Source organism: Anopheles stephensi, chromosome 2 (assembly GCF_013141755.1).
Source record: "Anopheles stephensi strain Indian chromosome 2, UCI_ANSTEP_V1.0, whole genome shotgun sequence".
NCBI lineage: Eukaryota > Metazoa > Arthropoda > Insecta > Diptera > Culicidae > Anopheles > Anopheles stephensi.
Genome location: NC_050202.1, coordinates 78,500,024 through 78,522,994, shown reverse-complemented (window position 1 = coordinate 78,522,994; position 22,971 = coordinate 78,500,024). Strand labels below are relative to the sequence as shown.

General features: G+C 48.0%; 3 protein-coding genes across 6 annotated transcripts; 2 read left to right on the top strand and 1 right to left on the bottom strand.

Moving 5' to 3' along the window:
- Positions 1-72: 72 nt before the first annotated feature.
- On the top strand, positions 73-15,002 carry LOC118508513 (dipeptidyl peptidase 9). 2 transcript variants are annotated; one of them, XM_036048363.1, is made up of 9 exons: positions 73-601; positions 735-2,274; positions 2,376-2,652; positions 11,443-11,722; positions 11,794-12,631; positions 12,704-13,033; positions 13,108-13,330; positions 13,412-13,604; positions 13,685-15,002. In XM_036048363.1, the coding sequence occupies exons 2-9, from the start codon at positions 1,513-1,515 to the stop codon at positions 13,887-13,889; spliced, it is 3,108 nt and encodes a 1,035-aa protein (XP_035904256.1). In that variant the 5' UTR covers positions 73-601; positions 735-1,512; the 3' UTR covers positions 13,890-15,002. The 2 variants fall into 2 exon arrangements, with proteins under 2 accessions (XP_035904256.1, XP_035904254.1); XM_036048361.1 differs by having other exon boundaries at positions 73-2,274.
- Positions 6,696-8,196, top strand: LOC118508515 (zinc finger protein 512B-like). The gene is made up of 2 exons (XM_036048367.1): positions 6,696-7,489; positions 7,580-8,196. Exons 1-2 carry the CDS (start codon positions 7,484-7,486, stop codon positions 8,096-8,098), a joined length of 525 nt encoding a protein of 174 aa, XP_035904260.1. The 5' UTR covers positions 6,696-7,483; the 3' UTR covers positions 8,099-8,196.
- A 247-nt stretch (positions 15,003-15,249) lies between the features above and the next one.
- Positions 15,250-22,256, bottom strand: LOC118508514 (serine protease inhibitor 88Ea-like). Of its 3 annotated transcripts, none has more exons than XM_036048364.1 (4): positions 21,836-22,256; positions 16,371-17,046; positions 16,179-16,293; positions 15,250-16,102 (listed from the first exon to the last, which is right to left on the bottom strand). In XM_036048364.1, the coding sequence occupies exons 2-4, from the start codon at positions 17,022-17,024 to the stop codon at positions 15,546-15,548; spliced, it is 1,326 nt and encodes a 441-aa protein (XP_035904257.1). In that variant the 5' UTR covers positions 17,025-17,046; positions 21,836-22,256; the 3' UTR covers positions 15,250-15,545. The 3 variants fall into 3 exon arrangements, with proteins under 3 accessions (XP_035904257.1, XP_035904259.1, XP_035904258.1); XM_036048366.1 differs by lacking the exon at positions 21,836-22,256 and adding an exon at positions 21,653-21,672; XM_036048365.1 differs by lacking the exon at positions 21,836-22,256 and adding an exon at positions 21,480-21,500.
- Positions 22,257-22,971: the final 715 nt, after the last annotated feature.

The window sequence follows — 22,971 nt, the reverse complement described above, 5'->3', positions numbered from 1 at the left end:
CCGATCCAAGCTCAACCCTTGAACTGTGCATCATAAACAACGAAACAACTCCGTGCCAGCACTCGTACGTCAGTCGCGATTGTATCGCCCGCAGCGTACGCAAGTAAAAACAAAAGGCGGTGCGTACCGACGAACCTTTACGTGAGCTGTTGAGAAGAAAGCAACGAAGAAGAGGGTGGTGGAGCCAACAACACACCTGTCAAAAGCGCGAAAGAAATCTACAAAGCGACGACGGCGGACGATAACGTTGAACAATAACAATAGCAACAGCAACAACATCACTAACAACAACCCTGGTTCAGCAGCGCGCTCGGGTTGTGCGCCAACAGTGAAGGTGAACAGAAAAGCAGAAAGAAGAAAAGTGAAACGATAATCCCGCTTGAAAAGAGAAAGTATCTGGCGCTAGAGCGCGTACAAGGAAGCAGTCTTCCTTTGGCCATTTGCCGTTTTTGGTTGTGTCCCGTGTGTGTCGCGGTGCGTAGTGAAGGAAGCGTATTCTTAACCCCCGCCTGCTACGGAACGGTTCGTCGGTTGCGTATTAACTGCGTAAGGTTATAGCCCTTCCGTCCGAACCATCGCGCAACGAACGAACCTTTGGAAGGTACGATATCGGACCCCAGGAGCGGATGTTGCAATCAGAAAATCGAAGCATTGCTGCAGTGCAGAGGCACACACACGATGCAGTTAAGAATGCATGAAGGGTAACCCTTTTGTTTTTGTTGCAATCTCCGTAGTTCTTCGCCCTTTCGGAAAGTTAAAGCGCACAGCCGCGCTGCTTCACTAAATATGTTTCACTAAAAATCATATTACGTGACACACATAAATCTTTCGTAGCTTCGTGTGTGCGTGTGTGCGCGCGCGTGTGTGTGTGTGTGTGGCAGTTTTTATTTTTCTTGCCTTATTTCGTATGTCGTCTCTGCTTATTTTGTGCGTCGTGCGTAACCGTACCGACCGATTGTGTCCACCAAAGGCAGCCAGTGAGGAAACAAAAGAAACAAGAATACATAAATAAAGCGAACGTAACGTCAAACGGGCCTCGCGGTATCGCCAGCTCATTTGATAGCCGCCGCAAGCAAACGCCGTAAGTGATAAGCGGGCCCGCGGGTTCCAACCGGGAACCAAATCCAAGTGGTGCGGTGTACGTGTGTGTGTGTGTGTGTGGTAAGCGCTGATCGAGCCTCCCCCGAGGGTGTTTTGATTGTGACCGGTTTTATTAGGAGAAATGTGTAACGTGTAAGAATCCGCACAGTGCACCGTGGTAGCAAGGGGTAGCTTTGGTTCGTTCCGAGGTAGTCCCGGGGCCGAAAAGAAAACAAACAACCCGAGCGAGGAAATCCCGGCGGACGGTTCCTTTATCGGTCGTAGCAAGGATTGCGCGGCTGGTCGCAATTGATTGACGTTCGGTTGGAAAAGCTGGGTGAACTATATCTAGGTCATCTGGTGGGGATACTGGTAACGCTGCTTGTCAACTTGGAGGAAGCAACCCGCTTTTGGTCGAAGATACGGCGAAAAATGGATGGCAGCAGTGGAGGAGGAGGAGGAGGAGGAGGAGGAGGAGGAGGAGGTGGCGGTGGTGGAGCAAACAGTGGTCCACCGAGCGTAGCACACGCTTCCTCGTCCTGTTTGATGGCGACCGATCCCGACCTTACCGCTTACCTAGCAAACTATCCACTATATTCCTCACGGCACAGTGTATCAAGCAGCCGGGCAAACGTCACTGCTGGATTGGCCAACGGAATTACCTCCACCGGTCGGTGGGAATCAACGACGGCCAGTACGACGCCACGCAAGAAAAGCTGGTCGGAGCTGAAATCGATCGTTAACGAAACGCGCCGCCAAATGGCCACGACGATGGCCGTATCCTTCCCGATGAACGTAAACTTTCGCACGCTTTCCGACGGGCGATCGCGGGTTTACTTTCTAAGCCCGCCGCCGGCCTCCTGGGACACGATGCTGTTTTACGTGGACGTTCCGTGCGCTCGGACGACGGCTGCACGAAGTGAGCGGGACCGACACCAGCAGACGGACAGTGACATCGATCTGGATGAGCTGCCGCCCGGTGCACGGCAAAAGCCCCATCTCGAGTGGCACCAACTGCTCGAATCGATACTGGGGCATCTGCCGACGGCGAACTCCCGCGAGGTGCAGCTAATGCTGGAACGCAAGCGTCTCTCGGTCTGGGGCATCACCTCGTACGAGCTTCACAAATCGAGCGGCAAAATCGTGTTCCCTGCCTGCACCACACTTTACCAGTGTCTGGATACGGGTTATGAGGTGAGCCCTTACACGCCAACGACAGCGATCGGTGCGGATGCTTACTAACTGCGGTGGGGGTCCTCGCCTTTACCTTGCCTTTGCGCACAATCTCGTTGCAGGAAAATACACTCTTCCCTTCGGAGCTTCGGTTTTCGCAGCGGGCGGCCGTGATCGATCCACAAATATGCCCACAAAACTCGGACCTGGTGGCGTTTGTGTGCAACGGCGACATTTGGGTGGTGCACACGCACAGCGGCCATAGCGAGCGGCTTACGTACGCCCACGACGGACGTCGTTCGTTCGCCGAGGATCCACTGACGGCGGGCGTACCGTCCTACGTGATGCAGGAGGAGTTTAGCCGATACCAGGGATTCTGGTGGCAACCGGAAAGTCACGGTAAGTGCAAATTATACCAGCCAACCGATTTGGCCTAGCTGGGAGGGAAGCTTAGAGCAGAGCTATTGTGAATTACACTCAACCAGTTGATGGATTTAATGAGGGCAAAGAACTTTACGTCCTTGCAAACCAAGTGTCTGCTATACTTGACGCGCTGTAAGACGATCTTGGTGTAACGTACCTGATACTGTTGCTTCAGATGTGACATTTAGTGTTGTTGTCCACACGCCAAGCTTCCGCTGCATGTTCTCATTTGATGTGCCTGGTTTGTTGTGCAGTCACACCTGAATAGCTTCAAATCGCTCGCCAATGGGCTTTAAAAGCGCCTAGAGGTATACGCTAGACAGTGGAACAAATCGTAACATTATCCGGCATCCGGCTAACATCCAGCGTCGGACCCCCCCCCCCCCCTGGGTAAAGAAACTTTCTTCATCAACTCTGCCTCCTAAGTGTTGTCACCGTATGCAAATGCATGTTGCATTGATCGCTTGCTGATGCTTCTGGAAATTCGCTTAATCTTTGCACCATTGATGTTCGACTTTGCCGCTTTCGTTAATGAAGGTTCACCACACACTTGCTAGACACTGCTGCACGATGGCTGGTCGATGCTCGAACAATCAGCACCGCAAGCATACAATGTTTAATGCTCGGCCAACAAAGTTCTCCCACCATTTAGGGGAAAAATCACCCCCCCCACTCCTTCGCACACTAGAAAGGCTTTGTGGTTAAGCTTTTCACCATATACACACCATCACCATTTAACATCACGATTAAGATCGGTTGTTCGTGGCTGTTTGAGTAATGTAATCGGCCGCTGTGCTAGTTGCGATAGTTTTGCATGTTTCGCGAAGCTGTTAATTGCCACCAAATCTGGCGTCTGTGTGTGTTTTTTTTTCTTTAGACATCCGGCAAAAACCGCATCCAAACGTGTAATTTTACTGGCACCAGCAGTGTAGAACGAGCATTGTGTGTTTTAGGACAGCGCCACTCGGAGACACTAAAGGTGCTAATGATGCTTCCTTTTTGTATGTTTGTAACATAATTGCGACGGGGTTATTTCATGTTGTTTAAACGTCTGCTAACTCTTTATGTGAACATAATTACTTTAGTCAAGTTAGTTAAGTGGTTAGGAGGTGTGCGTTAGCAAGATAATGCTGTTAAGTGAGCCGTTCGGCACAAATGTTACCTCTTTTGTATCCAAATATGATGATTGTTTTGTCTCTTCTTCGTTAAACAGCGGCCTAAAAATAGTAGTCCACACAGCTCATGGTTGAACTATTGCACAAAATCTTCATTTTACGAAATCAACACGGTCAATGCTCCCGTAAATGCGTGTCCAACTCGGGTGCAACTTTATGCGGCTTTGAACAGATGAGTTGGAACTCAATTTAGCGAGGCATAAATTGGAAATAGAAAATAGAGAGGAGAAAAAACACAGTTCGGTTAATAATGAAAACTGAGCTGATCGAACGTGCCGACACACGTGAGTACGTGCGACCTTCACCGTATCTGACCGCAATCTGCTTTTCGGGCAGGTTTCGGGTGAATGGCTAAACTAAATGCAAGATACGATCATGCTTTCCTTACACCCTTTACGAGCCCGCCATGTATTGCTACATCGATTCGGTGCTATAATGATGAATATGTCGGCGAGGCTGTGATGGGAAAATGAGTGGCGGCAGTTTAAAGCGTTGTAAGAAAAATAGGATAGGTTTGGGATAGGTGATCTGTCTTAATTTTTTTTTTCAAGTTCTATGTAGATATATTAGGCTTTGATACAAAACAACAAATCTCTCCTATTGCCATCATCCTAGACCACATTACCCGAAACTGTGCGGAAAACGATGCTCAAAGCAAATAATTATCAGCGTTCGATTGCGCCTTCAATAACCCGGCGGTGTTGATTCGGTGCGGTCGATTGGGACAGACTGTGGTGCGCTGCAATAGGAGGCACCGTAGGGGCGTTTCTGCGTTTGCGTTTCTCACCTCCCAAAAACGATTGACTCTTCTGGCTGCCGGGGGTGGTATGCTTTTCTTCCATTCCAATTCCTCAACACCCGACTGATACGCTGATTGTGCCCGCCACTTGTAGGTGATTGTGTGACCGAATGGGATGGAGTTGTAATTTTTTTTTTTTGAGGCCGGTAATTTCACCAACTCGCTCGTACCGTTTCAACACAGAACGTGCGTATTGCGTTTGGCATACGCAAACTCGATCGTAAACAATTGGGGGGGAGCTCGATCGATGCAGGCATGCATGCATGGGCGCATCTTGCACAGGCACCAGCTTTTTTGTTTGTTTGTTTGTTTCCTTTTCGTGTGGGCGATCTAGAAAATTGTTGGCACTGTTAAGCCATCGCTTATCCATATTTGCATTGTGTCTTAAGTGGTTGTTAGTCTTTTTTTTTTGCTTACTTGGACATAGGTGTTCAACTATAAAGCTTTGAAGGTGTTAGCTACATGAAGAATTGCATTATAGGTAGTAAATGTTTAAACTAATTGGAAGGCACTAAACTATCTATTTGGCTTCCCTGCTCAATGTTTGGTGCACACTTTCCACGCATCAGTCAGTTGCCGACGCTTAGTGTCGGGGAGAGAAATATTTTCTGCAAACAGTAGCAAATAATGTTCGAAATATTCTATCTAATGTATCCAATCCAGTTTAGTTTCCTTAGTTGGATAACATATGCTGTGAAGAGAGTACCCACTACAGTACAATCGTTCATAGTCCCCAAAAACCATCAGCTTGCGAATAGTTCAAAGAAATAGATCAAATAATGTTTCAGCACTCATGATTTATTGATTAAACCCAGTTTTTGTAGAAATATTAGTTAAAATGCAAACATTGGTTTTGCTCCTATTTTGGGCATCACGAGTAGACGATATGAAACACTCGAAAAGGTTTAATTAGTTAAAGAAAAATATTTTGAACAATTTTCTACTCTTACTTACCTACTTACTTATCAGGCGCTACAACCGCTTTTTGTGGTCTTGGCCTGCTGCGCCAATCCTGGATACCGCTCACGGTTTAGCACCGTCATCTGCCAATCCGTTATCCCGGACGTTCTGGGGGCCTACCACGCCTTCACTGTCCATGTGGACGGCCTAAAAGGACTTTACGTGCTGGGTCGTCCGGTGTCATTCTCATGACGTAACCAGCTCACCGGAGCCAGGCGAGTCTAATTCGCTGGTGTGATCATCGTACAGCTCGTTCAGCTTGTCATTGTAGCGGCTCGTCCATTGTCCTTCCACACACATACGGGACCAAAACGCCTTCTGAGCATCTTCCTCTCGAACGCGGCTAAGAGGGCGTCAGTCAGTTTTGGACAGAGTCCATTTCTCAGAGGCGTATGTGACGACTTTGACTATAAATGTTCTGTACAATCCCAGCTTCGTCCGTCTTTCTACTCTTACATTGCTTAAATTCTTGATAGCAAGTAGTTAAATAATTAATTCTATGTTGCCCATTTTGGATATCAAACTGCCACATTTTGACGTCACTCGAAAATCGCTCTGCAATTGCACTGGACTGGAACTGTCAAAAATCAACATTTACCGCCTGTACCTTTTTTTCGGCATCCTTTAAAGTGAAGTAATAGTCATTTATTGGATTTTTTAATTCTCAATGAGCTTGGAATAAATTTTAAACTAATTTTTTAAAGCAATTTTTTTAAGCTCTAGTTTGCTAAATCACACAAAGGCACACAGCCAATCTGACGAAATGGTTTGAGCTCGGCACAACTATTTCGATATTTCGGTAAATATCCATCCAAATGCGTCAATTTTCGTATAGAAAGAATACACAATGATGTATTCCCTTAAAAGCAGTTGAAAGATCATTTCTTTCGCAATTTTTTCCATAATTTTGCTATTTTTGCCGACCTGCCAAAAACTGGAGCAGTTCCCCCTATCGCTATGCTTGTGACGTTTTGCCATACCATACCATACTGTTTCATAAACATCCACAGTTTGTCTGCTTTATTTTGTCAAACATTTATTCGCGATCACACACGGTTCGCAGCCGATTAGGCGACGTGTTTGCAATCAATGATTAAAATGCCGCCCTGTTGTGTGATCTGTCTCCCGGTCAGCTTTACGTAAAACAAAGTGCAGCTATTTGCCGCCCAGCCCAGTTGTCGATATCGGCCGGTAGCAATCTGGGCATGGGATATAAGCTGTGTGTAGGATGTAGTCGTAAAATGGTTCCTACGGTTGATTTGCCGCGTTCCTATGGGCAGTTGCATTGGACTGAGCTTTAAAACAGGCCCATCCCTTACTCCAAACGGTAAGGTAACTGGTAAAAGCAATCCCATTTTTTCGAGTTTTTGCTGCTCGAAATAATGCTTGCACGAGTGCATCGCGTGTCACGGCGATTGGTAAACGCATTTGGACCAATTACTCCCAAAAAATTTTAAACCCCGGGGTGCGTGTAAGCCTGCATGAGCTAAGCCGTTCATAACCGCACACAGGAAAATACCAAGCACCGGAGGTTTTTGTTTGAGACTTGCTGGCAAGGGAGAGGACCGGTCGAAAAGGCTCGAATATGGCTGCGGTGCGTTTCAAGAAGAGACTTCTGCTGGCATCCCTCCCCAAAGTTGAGCGGGGCGGTTAATTTCTTCGTGCCCACTACAAACGGAGCCAGCCCGGTCGGTCGCGGGTAACTATAAAACCACCGAGTGACCAGCAAAGTAGCATCATTCGTCGGTGTTCTGCAGCACAGCACACAGGTCGAACGAACCGTGTAGTATCAGCAGCATCAAGCTAAGGAGCCGGAGTGTCTCTAGTGTACCGTCTTTGTTTTTCAACGCGCTTATTCAAATCGTCAAGCATAATGAAGGTAATAGGCAGTGTGTTTCATTTGTGAGATGGATATTCTCGGGTGGGGGGCAAAACAAAACTTCTCAACCATTGCTCTTGCAAATTGCAGTCCTTCATTGTGTTGTCCATGGCGTTGGTGGTCGTGGCCGGAGCGGCCGTTGATGGTGGCAAAGCCAAGCGAGGCATCTGGGACTTTGGTTCTGGGCACGAGTCATCCTTCGGCGGTGGCGATTTCGGTGGAAGTGATTTCGGCGATCACAAGGAGGAGGTGAAGCATGTAACGATCGTGAAGAAGGTACCGGTACCGTATCCGGTCGAGGTGACGAAACATGTGCCGGTCGAGGTGAAGGTACCGTACCCGGTCGAGGTGGAGAAGAAGGTGCCGGTGTACGTGGAGAAGAAGGTCCCCGTGGTGGTGGAGAAGAAGGTGCACGTTGACCGTCCGGTGCCGTACCCGGTGAAGGTGCCGGTAAAGGTGCCGGTCATCCACAAGGAGTACGTCGAGGTACCGAAACCCTACCCGGTGCATATCGAGAAGCACGTCCCGGTCATTATCAAGAAGCCGGTGTACATCGAAAAGACTGTCCCCGTGTCGATTCACATCAAGAAGAAGTCCCACTGGCACTAGCGCGTTGCCGTGGACGGTTGATCTTTGTAAATAAATAGACTCACTAAGAGACCCCCGAATCGTGCGCATGTCTGCTGATAGACATGGCGAAACTTAAACAGTCGTGTATTGTATGAATTCTTGTTGAGAACTTTGTTGAGAACTTTCGCGTTTGCTGGCGATCGAAAACTGCTGCAAGTGTGAATAGAACTTGTAGGTAAAGTCTGTAAAGACAGACGGACAGACATTTGCCACCAGTTAATATAGTAGATCAAACATGTTCCCGGCAAGCATGCTACTCAATCAATCTCTATATGGAGCTGCAAGTTTTCCATAAATGAGAGCCAGAGAGGAGTGTTGCGTAACGGGGATGATCACAGTATCTACTGTGACATCGATCGTTTAGTGCCTACATTAGCAGCGGCAACCATGTAGCATGTCGCATCTGTTAACAATAATCTATTTAGAGATTGCCACTCCATCAACCCCCTTTAACTGGGGAACATTAACAAATCGTGGAGCTCCGGCTACCATTAAGCTGTCAAACGGCCGACCGAAAAAGGAGGTTCTCGGTGGGCGAGATAATAAGGCTCGATCATGTAATAATTGCACGCAGCACGGGGAGCACTTACGGTCACCGTTTCGGGTCATCAGGCCATTAGAGCGAGTGGATGAAAGTGAAAAGTGCAACGGCAGCGCAACGATCGATTGCGACGTCTCTGCTTCAGATCAGCGTTCGGTTACTTAATGCTCTCACTGCTAACACTGTTTGCTGCTGTCGCAGGCTCGTGGTAGCCTTCTATCAGCCCCTTACATACGGCACTTTTTTTTTGTTACTTTTATTGCATGCTACAATTGCGTTTACTCTTGTGCCTCCACTCCCGGTGCAAATCCGTACGATCGTTAAGCTGTTGCAATCGGTGGCTGGTGAAAAATGGGGCCAAAAAACAGGTCCCGCTACCCAGTCCGGCTGCTTATCCCTGCCGTTTGCATCACAGGGAGGGATAGAGGGTGGAGGCGCGCAAATGAAGGGCTGAGCGAGTGTAGTTTATTATCACAAAAAGCTGATCGCGATTGAATTCTTGTGCAATTGGCGTGCCCCAGGCCGGGAATGGCAAGGTGGCATTTAGAGTAATTAGTTATGACTGAGTTAAAAAGCTATCTTTTTTTTCGATATCATAACGCTACTAATAAAGTTGTAGCAATTTGTATAAGTGATTCTTCTTCTTCTTCTTTCTGGGCACTACAACCTGGAGAGGTCTCGGTCCTGTCATTTCTGGCTTTCTGTGACTTAATTTTATCCGTAGCAAAGTAGTCCAGCCCCGCGTACGGGGAGGAAGACCGCTTCCTGGGATGGGATTTCAACCCCGGCCCTGCCGTTTGAAGACCGGCGCCGCTATCGCCTCGGCCACCGGACCGCCCCCTTAGCGCAACTAATGGGACTCGAATATTCCTGGACTGCTCCAAGGTGTATGTATTTAGAACAAAGTGAGTTGAGAGGAGGTGCCGTAAAAAGCCCGTTTTGACACATGGAAAGAAGTAGAAGACCAGGACCAGTTTGACGTTTACTTGACCGGATTGAATCAGCTGGTTATATGTGTTGTTTATTATTCTCGAAGCAATAACATCATTATATAATTTGTTTTCTTCCATTCTGCTGTTCAATATTGTTCGGAAAGCTTAGATCAAGCGAAGAAATCAGGATATTGTAGTGCTTCAGTGCTATCTGAGGAGATTCTGTATTGTATTTATTACTGTATGAGGTGGTAACGATTCAGCGCCTATATGGACAGGGCAGCTTTAACTGTATCGGCGTCACAGGCGGAGCCGGTTTGCATCCCCGAACTATTGGTTGATCCGAGATATAGGATCGTTCCACTTTTTTGCCGATCTGCAAGCAAAAATTCATCAAGAGCACAGCAGATCGAGCTTCATCAATGTATGCTAGAGATCGCTTGCTTGACCAACAAAGAATGCTTGACCGCCGCTTGTTTACATTTCAGTCAAGCAAAATTTTTTTCAAGATGTCCGACCGAGAAATCGCTATTCCGACACCTCCTCTCAACTCACTTTGATTTAGAAGGTGTATTTTTGTCGATTTGACAGCCCACCATTTTAGTCGAGATATGTCAGAGTTTGTTTACAAAAACATATGGTATAAAGGACGACCAACATGAACAAACAGCCTTGATTCTCAGTCCATTGACCAATTTCGCTAGTTTATGGGTCATTTTCGCCTATAAAATGTTGTCCCACAGACGATTGAAGATATTTGGTTGCATTTTTCGTCAAAAAAATCGCAAGCGATACCACCACCGGTGCCTCCTCCGACGCTTCTATCACTCTTCTCAATACCCTTCCCCTCGATGACCTAAGAACTGTTATGTCAGGTTGAGAAATGTCAATTTACACTAAACAACTCTACCTCCTATATCCATATACCTTGGACTGGACAAGAAAACTTATTAAACTAACCTGTAAAAAAAAATGGTATCTTAAGATATCAGTTCTTGTGCATGTAAGACTAATTCATCCTAAGAAAAGATGAGTTCACTGATGAGTGAAGTAGAATCAAAGATCCCTATAGCTGGAGTTCTCAACAATTATAGCCATTTTTAATTCTGTTCCCATTTCGACTTCAACTTCTCTTCTTCTTCTTTCTTGGCACTACAACCTCGAGAGGTCTCGGCCTGCCAATTTTGGCTTTCTGGGACTTGATTTTACCTATCTGGATGGGACTTGAACCCCGGTCCTGCCGCGTGAAGAACGGCGCCGCTGTCGCCTCAGCCACCGGAACGCCTCCAGTTTAAGTGATAGCAGGAGGCATATTATGAAGAAATTACGAGGAAAAACAGTTTTCTATTGCTTTTCCACTGAATGTTTTCTGTAGATTGAGCGATTATAAACTGTAAGGACATTTCATTAAAACAACCTTACTTGTTACGGGCTTTTTTTATTGGTGTCACACGTAAACATGATAAAAGTAGGATAAGCGCTTCCCATTACTCCCATTAAACACCAGTGTGAAACAACAGCGCATTAAGCATGAGGCGCGTGCGCGTTACCACGTGACGCTTGTCCGTCGTTTGCGCAGAGATTGCGCAGACGTTTGGACAGGAATGGTAACTGATTCACTTCACTTCTCGTTGTTCGCTGTGTTCTTCGTTGCGTTTCAAACTCGCTGCTCCCTTTTCCTATGTTCCCTGGTAATGAGTGGGTTTTCTTGAAACGAAACGTGTCGTGCTACGAATGATTATGACCTTTTTCCTTTAATAGTTTGTTTTAAGGGTTTTTTAAGGGTTAACCCACTTGGATTGGATTATAACACTCAACGCTAACTAATCAAATGTTCTTTCTTTCTCTAGACGAGATCTACCGCATCGTGTACGAGGAGGTAGACGAAAGTGACGTTAGTCTCTACACCTTTCCCTCATCGCAATCGTCCGGCCGAGACTTCGAGGAGTATCGGTTTCCCCGTGCCGGCACGCCGAACGCGAAATCAAAGCTAAAGCTCGTCCAGTTTCGACTCTCGGAAAACCTGCGCATAACGGACATTTGCATCAAAGAGCTGCAGTGTCCACTAACGTTCGCCTTTCCCTGGTTGGAATACATCGTGCGAATCGGTTGGACACCGGACTCGAAGCAGTAAGTGGCCAGCCAGTCCTAGCCAGTCGCGATAAGTAACGCTCCTTTCACACGTTTCATTTCCCTTCCAGCATTTGGGCACAACTACTCGATCGTCCGCAGCAGCGGCTGGAGCTTGTGCTGCTACCGCTGGATAACTTTTGCGAAATCTACAGCAGCAGCTCTTCCTCGCCAAACTGTGGAGCAGCGGCAGGTGCGACATCGGCCGCAGCTGGTACCAACAGTAGCAGTGCAGCCCCTTCAGGAGCATCATCGTACGGCACTTCCCCCGGGCAGCAACTTCATGGCCATCATGCACATCCGCCACGGAAATCATCGTCCGGTTGGCGCTCGCCGCTAGACAAATCGACGCGCCCCCTGCAAGTGATCTATTCGGAAACGTCCAGCAGTTGGGTGAACGTGCACGATGTGCTGCAGTTTGTCGCGATGTCCGAGCAGGAGGTGACGTTCCTGTGGGCTTCGGAGGAAACGGGCTTTCGTCATCTGTACTTGATCACATCTAGTCTTACTCCGCACGGATGCAGCGGGAGCGGTGTTAGCAATAGTTACAATAGCAATAGCGTCGGAAACCATCACAGCACAAACCTCAGCCACGTACAGCACGGGCACGGACAGGACGAAGCGAATAGCGCCAGCTTACCGCCAGCTCCGGACCACTCGCTTCCGTCCATGGCGTGCGTGGGCAGTACGCTGGTACCGCGCATCGTTAGGAAGGTGGCCCTAACCGCGGGCCCCTGGGAGGTGCTGGGCCGCAACGTTTGGTTCGATAGTGTGCGCCAGCTGGTGTACTTCATGGCACTTCGGGAGACCCCGCTGGAGAAGCATCTTTACGTCGTCAGCCTGGCACAGCCAAATGCGTTGCGATTGCTGACCATACCCGGGTTTTCGTTCACCGTCGAGTTTAACGATGTAATTAAATTTTTGTTTTTAAAGAGCTGGCTAGTACTCCCGATGCTAACCGTTACCATCTCTCTCCCCAAGGACTGTACACTATTTCTTCAAACGTACTGCAACATCTCCACCCTGCCATCGTGGGAATTGATACGGATAAGGCACGATACGGATGGCAGTGGATGCGGTTCGCCGCCGGTCGACACGCTCGAGCTGATCTCGGAGGGTTATCTGGCCGAGGGCGGGCCCTCGGAAAATACGCAGTACAACCCCTACATCTACAGCCCGCAGATCTCGACCGGTGACGTGCTGTACGCGATGGTGTTCAAACCACACAACTTCATGCTGGGCGTCAAGTATCCCACCGTGCTCAATGTGTACGGTGGGCCGGAAGTGCAAACGGTGAACAATACGTTCAAAGTACGTGCCGTCACCTCCCCCCTTTAACAGTCGCTGCGCAATTGACCACTGACGTTTTGACCGCTTGCTTTCAGGGCATGCGCCAGCTGCGGATGCATATGCTCGCCTCGCAAGGATACTGCGTGATTTGTGTGGATTCGCGCGGTTCGCGCCATCGGGGCGTCGAGTTCGAGTCGTACATTCGGTGCCGGATGGGCACGGTCGAGCTGTCGGATCAGGTGGAAGTGTTGCGGATTTTGGCCGACCAGCTGGGCTACATTGACATGGACCGGGTGGCGATACACGGCTGGTCTTATGGTGGGTGTGCATGCAATGATTTGCTCCCCCTTTTTTGTTTTATCTATAAACCGGGGGGGCTTTTTTGTTGTTGTTTTCCAGGTGGATATTTAAGTCTGATGGGGCTGGTGCAATACCCGGACATATTCAAAGTTTCAATCGCGGGCGCACCGGTAACGAGCTGGGAATATTACGATACCGGCTACACCGAACGCTACATGGATCTGCCGGACAACAATCGGGCCGGCTACACGGCAGGTTCGGTGCTCAACTACATTCAAAAGTTTCCCGACGAGTGCGTACCAAGTTTCCCTCTTGCCACCCACGGCCACCGTCACTAAAGTACCATTTGCTTCTTACGTCTTTCGTCCGCAGGGACAACCGGTTGCTCATCATCCACGGTCTCATTGACGAGAACGTACACTTCTACCACACCTCGCAGCTGGTCAGCCGTCTGGTCCGGGCGAACAAACCGTACCAGCTGCAGGTGTACCCGAACGAGCGCCACTCGCTCCGCAACCTGGAGGCCAGCAAGCACTACGAAACCAAGCTGCTATCGTTTCTGCAAAACCATCTCTGAACCAGCGAACCGAACAGAGCGTCCAAACCAACCGGTCCGACCGCACCAGGCAGCGGTCTGCGGTGGTGCGGTGGGGCACCAGGGCAACCATCGATCTGGCGAAGGGTGCGGCTGGCTGGTTGCTGCGCTCGCAGACAGCACAACCGCCGCTACCCCCGATCGTTAGCCGGCTTCCGTCCGTCCGGATCGCCGGCGCTCTCGCTTTCGGCGGAATCGATTCCGGCGGCTCGTTCCGTGCGCTCGTCTCGATGGCGAGCTTTGTGCGAACGTTTGTGTCTCTTTCGCTTCCGTGCATTGCTAAACCCCGGGTGCTAGGACGGACATGAAGAAACGGCCCGGTATTGGTAACGCGTTTTGTTCGTTCGTTCGCTTGAAAGTCTAACGCTTGCGGTGCTTGCCATTTGATTGTGTTTAAAGGCAGCAGGATAACTATCGAACTGGATGATCATGGTCCGAAGACCAGCTTTTAAACATTGAACATTGAAACCCATAAAGTATGGCGACATTGTGCTGTCCCTGTTCCGGGTCCTCTACACACTGCCCATCCCCCCGGAACGCAAGACTTCGTGATTCGAGGGATCCTTTTCTTCCGGCCGGCGGTGCTTATCGTGTCAACGACCGTTTGCTGGCGGCGGTTGTGCTAGGTTGTTTTGTACGTGTGTGTGTGTTTTTTTTAAGTGCAAATTGTGCTCGAACGAATTTTTGTTGTTTCGCTGTTTTAAGGGTGAATCATAGTGTAAAAAAAAAAAACAAAGTGTAGCATAGGTAGTGGCGCTGAGTGGTTGAATGCTGTTGGGCCGATCGGTTGTTACGATGCGATTTTTATCCGTTGAACACCTTAAATTTGCTCTGGAAACTTTACGTTTATAGTCAGCGACAAAAACAAAGCTGTGCTTGGTCTATGTTTGGTCTGCGTTTGCACGCGCTCATTGCTGCTTATAGTTGGGAGCTTTAGTTGTGAGATTGTGTTGTTACATTTTTAGTTTTGAAATTTTGAAACGGTTAAAGTTGCCCGCGTGTCCCGAACCCACTCAAATGTACGGGTGCAGAACGAAATGGGTGAGGAGCAGCAGAACGAAAAAACGAATAAAATATTGTGCTAAACGAAACAAACGTTTTTTTTTTACGATTGTTGGAGAAAATCGATAGAAAGAAGCCTGGTTCCAGGTAGCGTGTAATGTAAAACATTTATATAACTAGTGGCCCGACTGGGAAGGGTCTAAACGAATTGATTTTCCCTTGCTTTCAGAAATCCGACAGAAAATATCTCCTCGCCTCTGTGGAAACGAGAGCCGCTGGAATGGAGTCGTTCATTTGGAGCAGCAAGGAAAACATCACAGGTATGTTGGAAAGATTGTAATTTAACCATAAAAATCTGTTTTGTTTTATATTTTTTATTCCTTAACAAACATCATCCCGTATCGTTAAGTATGAAAAGGCGACACTAAATAAGCGAACTGGAGTCTCATAAAAAAACTGATCCCAGTTCAACGGCTTGATCACTTTGCTGAGCTATGTGTTGGTCCGCTAGCCTGCTCTCCGCCTTCGGCACCGTTGTACGAGACGTTAAAATAAATAGATCTAAACAAAAAACGTAGTCTTTTCCCTTAGAAATAGGTCACTTGGAATGCACGCTCCCCATGCGCTAGCGGAGCATTACTCCGGCTGACGATACACCCCGTTAAACAGCACGGACCGGGTGCCGTAATCGTAGATGATGAAAACGAACGGATGGTTGCAGTGGAACATGGCCGGATCGGCCGGGCGGGAAGATCGGAACGAGAAGGCAACGGTGGCCGATGCGGCCACCGACCCATCCTCGTTAACCTCGATCTTCGCTTTCTGTTGTACCTCGTCGAACCCGATCGGATCGCGCCCATCGGTGAAACCGTCAAAGTTGGCCGTGTTCTCGAACAGGCTACCCATACCCAACCGCTCCAGCACCGGCTTCATCTCGACCGTCTTCTCGATGCTGAACTTGGGCAGCTTGACGTCCACCTTGCGCGCGATGCCATCGTTCACCACCTCGTGCAGGATGTTGGTGTCGGCTGCCAGGCGGGCCAGCAGCTTCGTCAGTGCGTTCGGTTCGGCCGGTGGCAGAAACACGAACATCGAGACCTGATTCGGATTGTCGCCTCGGTGGCTGTCGTCGTCCTCGCCACCGGCACTGTACGGGAGCTCCAGTATGTGGCAGCCCAGCTTTTCGTTGGCAGCTACAAAACAAGTAAGTGGATTGCTTTTTGAGTACGAGCGAGCGATTCGCTGCTGCCCATTCGGCTGCTGCCTTACCATGGCTGAACGTTCCCTCCACGTGCATCATGTCGACAAACAGCTGGCGGTCGGCCGAGATGTAAAAGATTTCCTTCTTCGTTTCGCCGGCCTTAAACTTTGTCTGCCACGTGCCCTGTGTGTTTGTTTGAGCGGGGAAAAATGGTTTACTTGTCGGTTGCCGTTGTGGGGAGAATTGTTTTCGCAACTCACCTTAAAGTAGGCCGCGTTCGCGATCGCTAGCTTCGTGTTGCGCGTAATCGAGCCTGGTACCAGCAGGTCCTTAATCTGGCCCCGGGTAGCATTCTCTACCCAGCGATTGATGTACACACGCTGCTCCTCGGGCTGCGTGTCGTAGTCAAGCAGTTCGATCGTATCGGCAAACTTTTGCTGCATGCAGGTCGAGACGGGGATCTGGCGTCCGAAGAACAGTTTATCGACCGAACTAAACCCAACGGCGTTTGCTTCGTTGAAGCGACCCTGCAACGACTTCCGGGATGTATCGTACGCTTCCTGCACGGTCGTCTTGCTGTCGGACCACTGCAGATTGAGCCCGGTGCGCAGTAGCTTCTCGGTGGTGTCTCGTGCACCGAAGTACATCATCAGCAAGACATTGTACAGGCTGTACGGTGAGAAGAAGATGTTTTCGTTTGGCGTTGCCGTATTGATGGCATCAAGCAGCTGCAGGGTGAAGATCGATTCGCCCTTGTACAGTCGGGACCGGGACTGGTCTGGGTCGACTTTGTCCGACGCCTTCTTTTCGTCACCCGGCGAACATTGCCCGTTGGCGGGATGCAAGCTGAGCAGTGTGATAAGCCCCAGCAGCAGCAATAGCATGCGGCCAGCTTTCCCCAGAGTGCTGGACATTTTTGCGATGTAATGCGTGCTTCTGTTGCAGGAGGAAAGACAAAGAAACCAAAATATTACACACCGTACAGCCATTTTGTTCGTTTAAAACAGACTTTACTATAAACATAAGAACAACAAGGCACCAGACACCGACGGAATAGTAGCCCAGCTGATCAAAAACGGTGGTGCAGCACTCGAACAGGAAATTCATCAAATTTTTACTGAGGTATGGGATATCGAATCTCGATGCCTTGTGCCTTGCAATCTTGGTATCATCTATCCCATATACAAGAAGGGAGATAGGCTAGAGTGCAGCAATTACAGGGGTATTACGGTGTTGAATACCGCCTACAAGATTTTCTCCCTAATCTTACAAGATCGACTTGTCCCATTCGTTGAACAGAAACTATCAGAGAGGATTCCGAAACGGAAAATCAACCACTGACCAGATCTTCACGATGCGGCAAATCTTAGAGAAGATGGCGGAGCAGCAGCTCCACTCGTACCATCTCTTCATTGATTTTAAAGCCGCCTATGACAGCATAGCCAGGGTAAAACTGTACGACGCAATGAGCTCCTTTGGAATCCCGGACATCACATGCCAGGTAAAGGTGGATGGAAAACTTTCAGGGCCCTTTGCTACCACCAAGGGCTAGGGCGCCAGGGAGTTGGGCTTGCCTGTCTCCTTTTCAATCTGGCACTAGAGAGAGAGCCATTCGCGACTCGGAGGTGAAAACTTCGGGGACCATCTTCTATAAGTCAATCCAGATCCTGGCATACGCTGATGACATAGACATCATTGGTTTGAGGCTCTCCTATGTAGCAGAAGCTTAGCAAAGGATCAAGCGTGCGGAACAGAAGCTCGGGTTGGAGATTAACGGAGCGAAAACCAAAATGATGGTGGCGCACCACCAGTGGCCCTGCTAACAAACACTGATTTACGCAGGGGTGATGTACAGATAGGTGACCGCACCTTCGAAGTCGTCCAAAACTTCACCTATCTGGGGTCAAAAGTCAGCACCGACAACAACATTGATGTTGAGTTACGCGCAAGGATGCCGGCTGCCAACCGGTCATACTACAATCTGAGGAAACTTCTCCACTCTGACTTAGGAGTGGACTCCTAAACTGACTGAAGCCCTCTTAGCCGCGTTTGAGAGGAAGATGCTCAGAAGGATTTTTAGCCCCGTATGTGTGTGGAAGATCAATGGAGGGGCCGCTAAAATGGCGAGCTCTACGAGCTGTACGATGATCTCACCATCGAATTAGACTCGCCAGGCTCCGGTGGGCTGGTTACGTCATGAGAATGACACCGGACGACGCAGCCCGTAAAGTCCATTTAAGCCATCCACGTCCTGATAAGTAAGTAAGTTACTATAAACATAACCACCTACTTAATCACAGTGGATGGTAGCGATAGCGAAACTTTGAGCTGTACCCGAGCTTGTTCAAGGAAACGTACTTTTTAAAGCGATTTTCAAGGATAAGAAATTCACGGCGTTGTGCTGCTGCCCGCCACCACTTCAATTGTCCAGCGGCTTTAGGTCACATCGTGATGTTCCGTTGGCACGAATTGTTGCCAACGCCAAGGTCATGGTCAAGTTGGGCGTAGAAGACGCTTTTACGTGCGTCTGATTGATTGATGAGGGAATTCCCCAACAGATGCTTATTATTAACGATGCTCAACCACAATCCACAACAGGGGTTTCATCACAGGCTCCACTCTACACTACTGAGCTGTACGTTTCTGTAATATGTTTTGTAGAGTAAACGAAACAAAAATAGCAAGGAAAAAGAACAACCAAGTTTGTATGTTGCATATTAAAAATTGCAGCATCTTATCAGTACTTTCGGTGTTTCGTGTCGAAAGGCTATCACTGTAAAGCACATGCATATGTTTTCTGATTAGACGTTCCGCTTCGTTTGTGTGGTATTTGAAATCTCAATGTCAAGTACAATTGGTAACTGAAGTTGATAGTAGTTTAGTACCTGGAACATTTATTCAAGCTAACAGATATTTCTAATGCTATTCCAGCTTAGTATTACTGGCTAGCCGCTTTCAAAGGTGAGCTCCTCATAGTAAAATTGATTTATTCGTTGCTCTATCATAAATACGGATAGGCAAGTCCTACAAATAGAAGTTCTAGAAGTAGTAGCAATTTTTGTCAGCGTAGCACAAACTCTGTTTATTACAGTCCAACAGCTAATACGAGAGTAACAAAGCAGCTAAACAGTCGGCTGTACATTTGAAAATGTAAATAGCGATGTGGGAAAACCCCGTTCAGATAAAACGCCATTTAGGGCAGACCAGAGTAGTTTAACACTACCGTTACAATGCAAATTAGCACATTACCATACATTTTCCAAACAGTGGCACCATTCTCGTTTACTGGTTCGTTCGATTCCATGATGGTCCATTACTGCGGTTACATTTGTGTGGAACCACACGCCACATACGTCATTACCGACCTTTTTATGCAAATATAAAAATGAGCAGCTTATCAAATAGGCACAATTTCGTGTAAAGAGCTTAAGCTGATTAACGTCACTAATCAATCCTCACTCACTGACTTGCAACCCTTAGCTCAACTTCAATTGCAGAACATATTACCCATCGGCAAAGTGTTGCAGGCATCTAAAGCATCTTCTTAGTGCAATGACTCCGGCCTGAAGGAACAATGGAAGGTTATGCGGGTTCAATTTCATAGCCATACGAGCTGCATAAAATGTGAACCACCACCACCGGTTTTATTAGAGTAGCATGAACATAATTCACTTGGTGTCTGGCTATAAACGAACCTTAAAACCGAAGGGAATTGTACGCCGTTGACGATGGTACGCCGAGCAATGAGGAAAAAGGGAAAATGATCGCGCGATGCAGTCGCTTTTCCGAGGTGCATTCGTGTGTGTGTATGCATTTTTCCTACCCAACCGTTGTACGGACTACATGGCTACATTTTCCGGCTCGTGTTCGCTAGATTAATGCGGATGTTGTAGCGTACTATTTTTCGTGGTTCAAGTCCAAGACGAATGAAGTTAAAGATTAGCCTGACCGCATGAAACATGGCCAGTGGGATGAGTGAGCGCAGCTGTCTTGTTCCATCGACAGCAATAAACATGTCGGATTTTAACTGTTCACATCCGCCTAACGACATCCGCGTGCATTTCGCGCAGTTTCTTTTGTGATTGTGCATCAGCGTTTCCCAAACTTTCCCAAATGGGTTGTTGCGGTTACAAAATCGCTCCCACTTGCATATTACGTGGAGTATCAAACACTGTGACGAGTGTTGCGTGTGACTCACTACCTGTCCCTGGCAGCGACCTGCGTGTAGTGCGATACCACTGGAAGGATCATTGTCTGTGGTACTTTTTAACGCGCCTCACAATCGTTAATAAAAAATTTGAATATCAAGTCCTTGAAATAAATGCAAATTTGTAAAACAAACACAATCCAGGTGGTTCCGACGGCGCAGCTAAGGAACTCGTTTCTACGCTTTACATTCCATTCCTTCACACGCTTCACCGGATGCGCAGCAGTGTGTCTCATGTAAAAAGTAACTCTTGCTGCAGAGATCATAACCTTCGTTTATACATAAAATAACTTATATTCATCTTCACCAGCCCAATGCCACTTTAAGAAGTGTTTTGAATTTCGTTTTCATCAACGACTTCATGGACAAATTACTCTAGGGACAAAAATTGGGACGCACTGTAGGCATACGAAACAATTCATGGCAAAACGGGTGAAGAGACCCCGATAAACCAAACGGCCAGCTCAAACATGGTCAACCAGGAGTCGTTCGACTTTTCGACGCCGTCACCGTACGGTTTAAGTCATCTGCGTCCAAGCCATGCGTCAGGCCTCGTGCGTGCATATCGTTACCATTTTACTCGCACACAATGTTTTCTCCACCTACACAAACGCACACACATTTTGCGTTGGCTCTACGAAATGCAGTGGCCCCTTTGCATTGTCCGTTACGAAAAAAAAACCCGGCGGGGCAGACATTGGGTCATCCGCGTCCAAACATCGTGATACTGGACCGCCATTATGTAATGCACCTCCTTCGCTCCCCCCCCACACAGGCCACCCAGCCATACCCATATCAAGGTGGAAGATGGGGAACTCCGGGTGGGTTGGCCAGTGATTGAAGACAGGGTGTTTCTCCCTTCCTTCATTCTCTTGTGTTCGTGTTTATTACTTAACCAACGGCGCGGCGAGCCGCCTCTCGGTGCCAAGTGATCCAACGCAAGCACACTATCGCCACAGACCGGATCCACCACCCATTTGGCCTCGAGTGAGAGTTTGCTGCGTACGCTACGCGGTTCAATGCGTCATCTCGCGATCGCGTCTTTCACAACCAACTCTCGCGCGCGGGTTTTACGATGATAGGCGTCTGGTCGCCTTGTTTCACTTTCGGTTTCAGTCACCCAGCCAGCACAGGCAGCGTGGTTACCGGAAGCTGTAGTTACCGATTCGCTTTTAGCACTTCCGCTCCCTGGCCCGATCGGGGCCGATCGATCGCGTCGAAACCGCATCAAAATGGAGGCTTGCTGGCACGATCTTTTGCGTGCGGTTTTTGCTTCCGACCACCATTTTATATCCGGCTTTAGGTCGAATACGGTGGAAGCATACAAGCACCTGCCTTGCTACTGCTGCCTGGCGGCTGCTGCATGATATAATACGTGTATGGAAGTTTCAAGGCAAATGTTGCTAGTTAAGTTACACTTGAGTAAAATATTATGACACAACTGAGAACAAGCACGCAAAGCACGCAAATGAAGATTTCGATCTTTGCAACACTTTCAGCGTACGAGCTACTACTAACCTTCGGCACTGATCAGGTATAATAAACACTAGTTACTATTGGACTGTGTTTACTCGCTAGTAACACTCACACACACACACACATAAACTTTCCGTAACAAACTGAATCCGTTCGACACCCCAACAATCGTATTGAGCTCGACTCCGTATCGAAGGTTCGGTTTTGCTTAATAGCAGAAGGAGTACAGCTCGCCACCACCGGTACGTCCGACGCGGTATATGTTTGCAGCGACACTGAATAGCGAGCGCTAGCATCAACGCGCTTATGACTTTGGTGTGCTCGGAACCGGCCCACATGCACTACCACATAAGTCGCTACTTCCCACAGTCGCAGTCGGGCTTACAGTTGCGGACAAAGTAAATCGCTAGCCCTTAAACAGCCTATCGTTTTCGGTTCTTAAATCTTTACGAACATTAAACAGTTAATGGGGTTTGTTAAGATTGTTGCTTAAATATTTAAAAGAGAGAAAAAAAACTCGTTTCAATAAATCGCTAACTGCTGGAGGGCAAACTTATGGACATTACTGTACGCTAATGCACAAGCGATCCATCCATGCTCTCCGGTATGCTAGTGTTTGTTTCAATCGATGTTTCGCTCAGTCTGTTGCATATAATGCATTAGATAAGCAATGTAAGTTGAAGCCCAGAAAAGAAAAGCAAAAAAACACTCCTTTAAGCGTTTTTAAGTACGTTGGAGAGCAAATGGTTTAGAAATATCTTCTTCTTTTCTTTTCTTCTTGTTTTCTCCATAGCAATCCTCTATTTACAAGGACCCCTATGAAGGTTGTTCGCCGGTGTCGTTTCTTTGTGTATGATTGCAACAAAGGATAAGCGATTTGTGCGTCAATCCATGTTAGAATACGTGGCCACAAAAAAAAGTGTACAATCTTATCATTAACAGACAGTATATGTATAGCCAAGGTAGTTCGATGCCATCCAACTGCTGAATCCCACTAGAATCCCCAATTTCATGGACATGCTAGCATTACTAATTTCGGCGATACAATCCATATTTGAAAATGGAACGAAAAGAAAAACGTGACACGATACTCATCGTAAATCCATTGTTGGACTTTTGTTTCATATGCTCACTTCCCGATCGCGAGCAGCTGCCCGACAAAAAAAATGAGCTGGAAC

Coding starts and splice junctions, on each gene's coding strand:
- LOC118508513 (XM_036048363.1), top strand. CDS start 1,513: ATGGATGGCAGCAGTGGAGGAGGAGGAGGAGGAGGAGGAGGAGGAGGA. Junction 2,275..2,375: donor GTCTGGATACGGGTTATGAG/GTGAGCCCTTAC, acceptor ATCTCGTTGCAG/GAAAATACACTCTTCCCTTC. Junction 13,034..13,107: donor CGGTGAACAATACGTTCAAA/GTACGTGCCGTC, acceptor GCTTGCTTTCAG/GGCATGCGCCAGCTGCGGAT.
- LOC118508514 (XM_036048364.1), bottom strand. CDS start 17,024: ATGTCCAGCACTCTGGGGAAAGCTGGCCGCATGCTATTGCTGCTGCTG. Junction 16,294..16,370: donor CGAACGCGGCCTACTTTAAG/GTGAGTTGCGAA, acceptor ACAAACACACAG/GGCACGTGGCAGACAAAGTT. Junction 16,103..16,178: donor GGAGGGAACGTTCAGCCATG/GTAAGGCAGCAG, acceptor CTTGTTTTGTAG/CTGCCAACGAAAAGCTGGGC.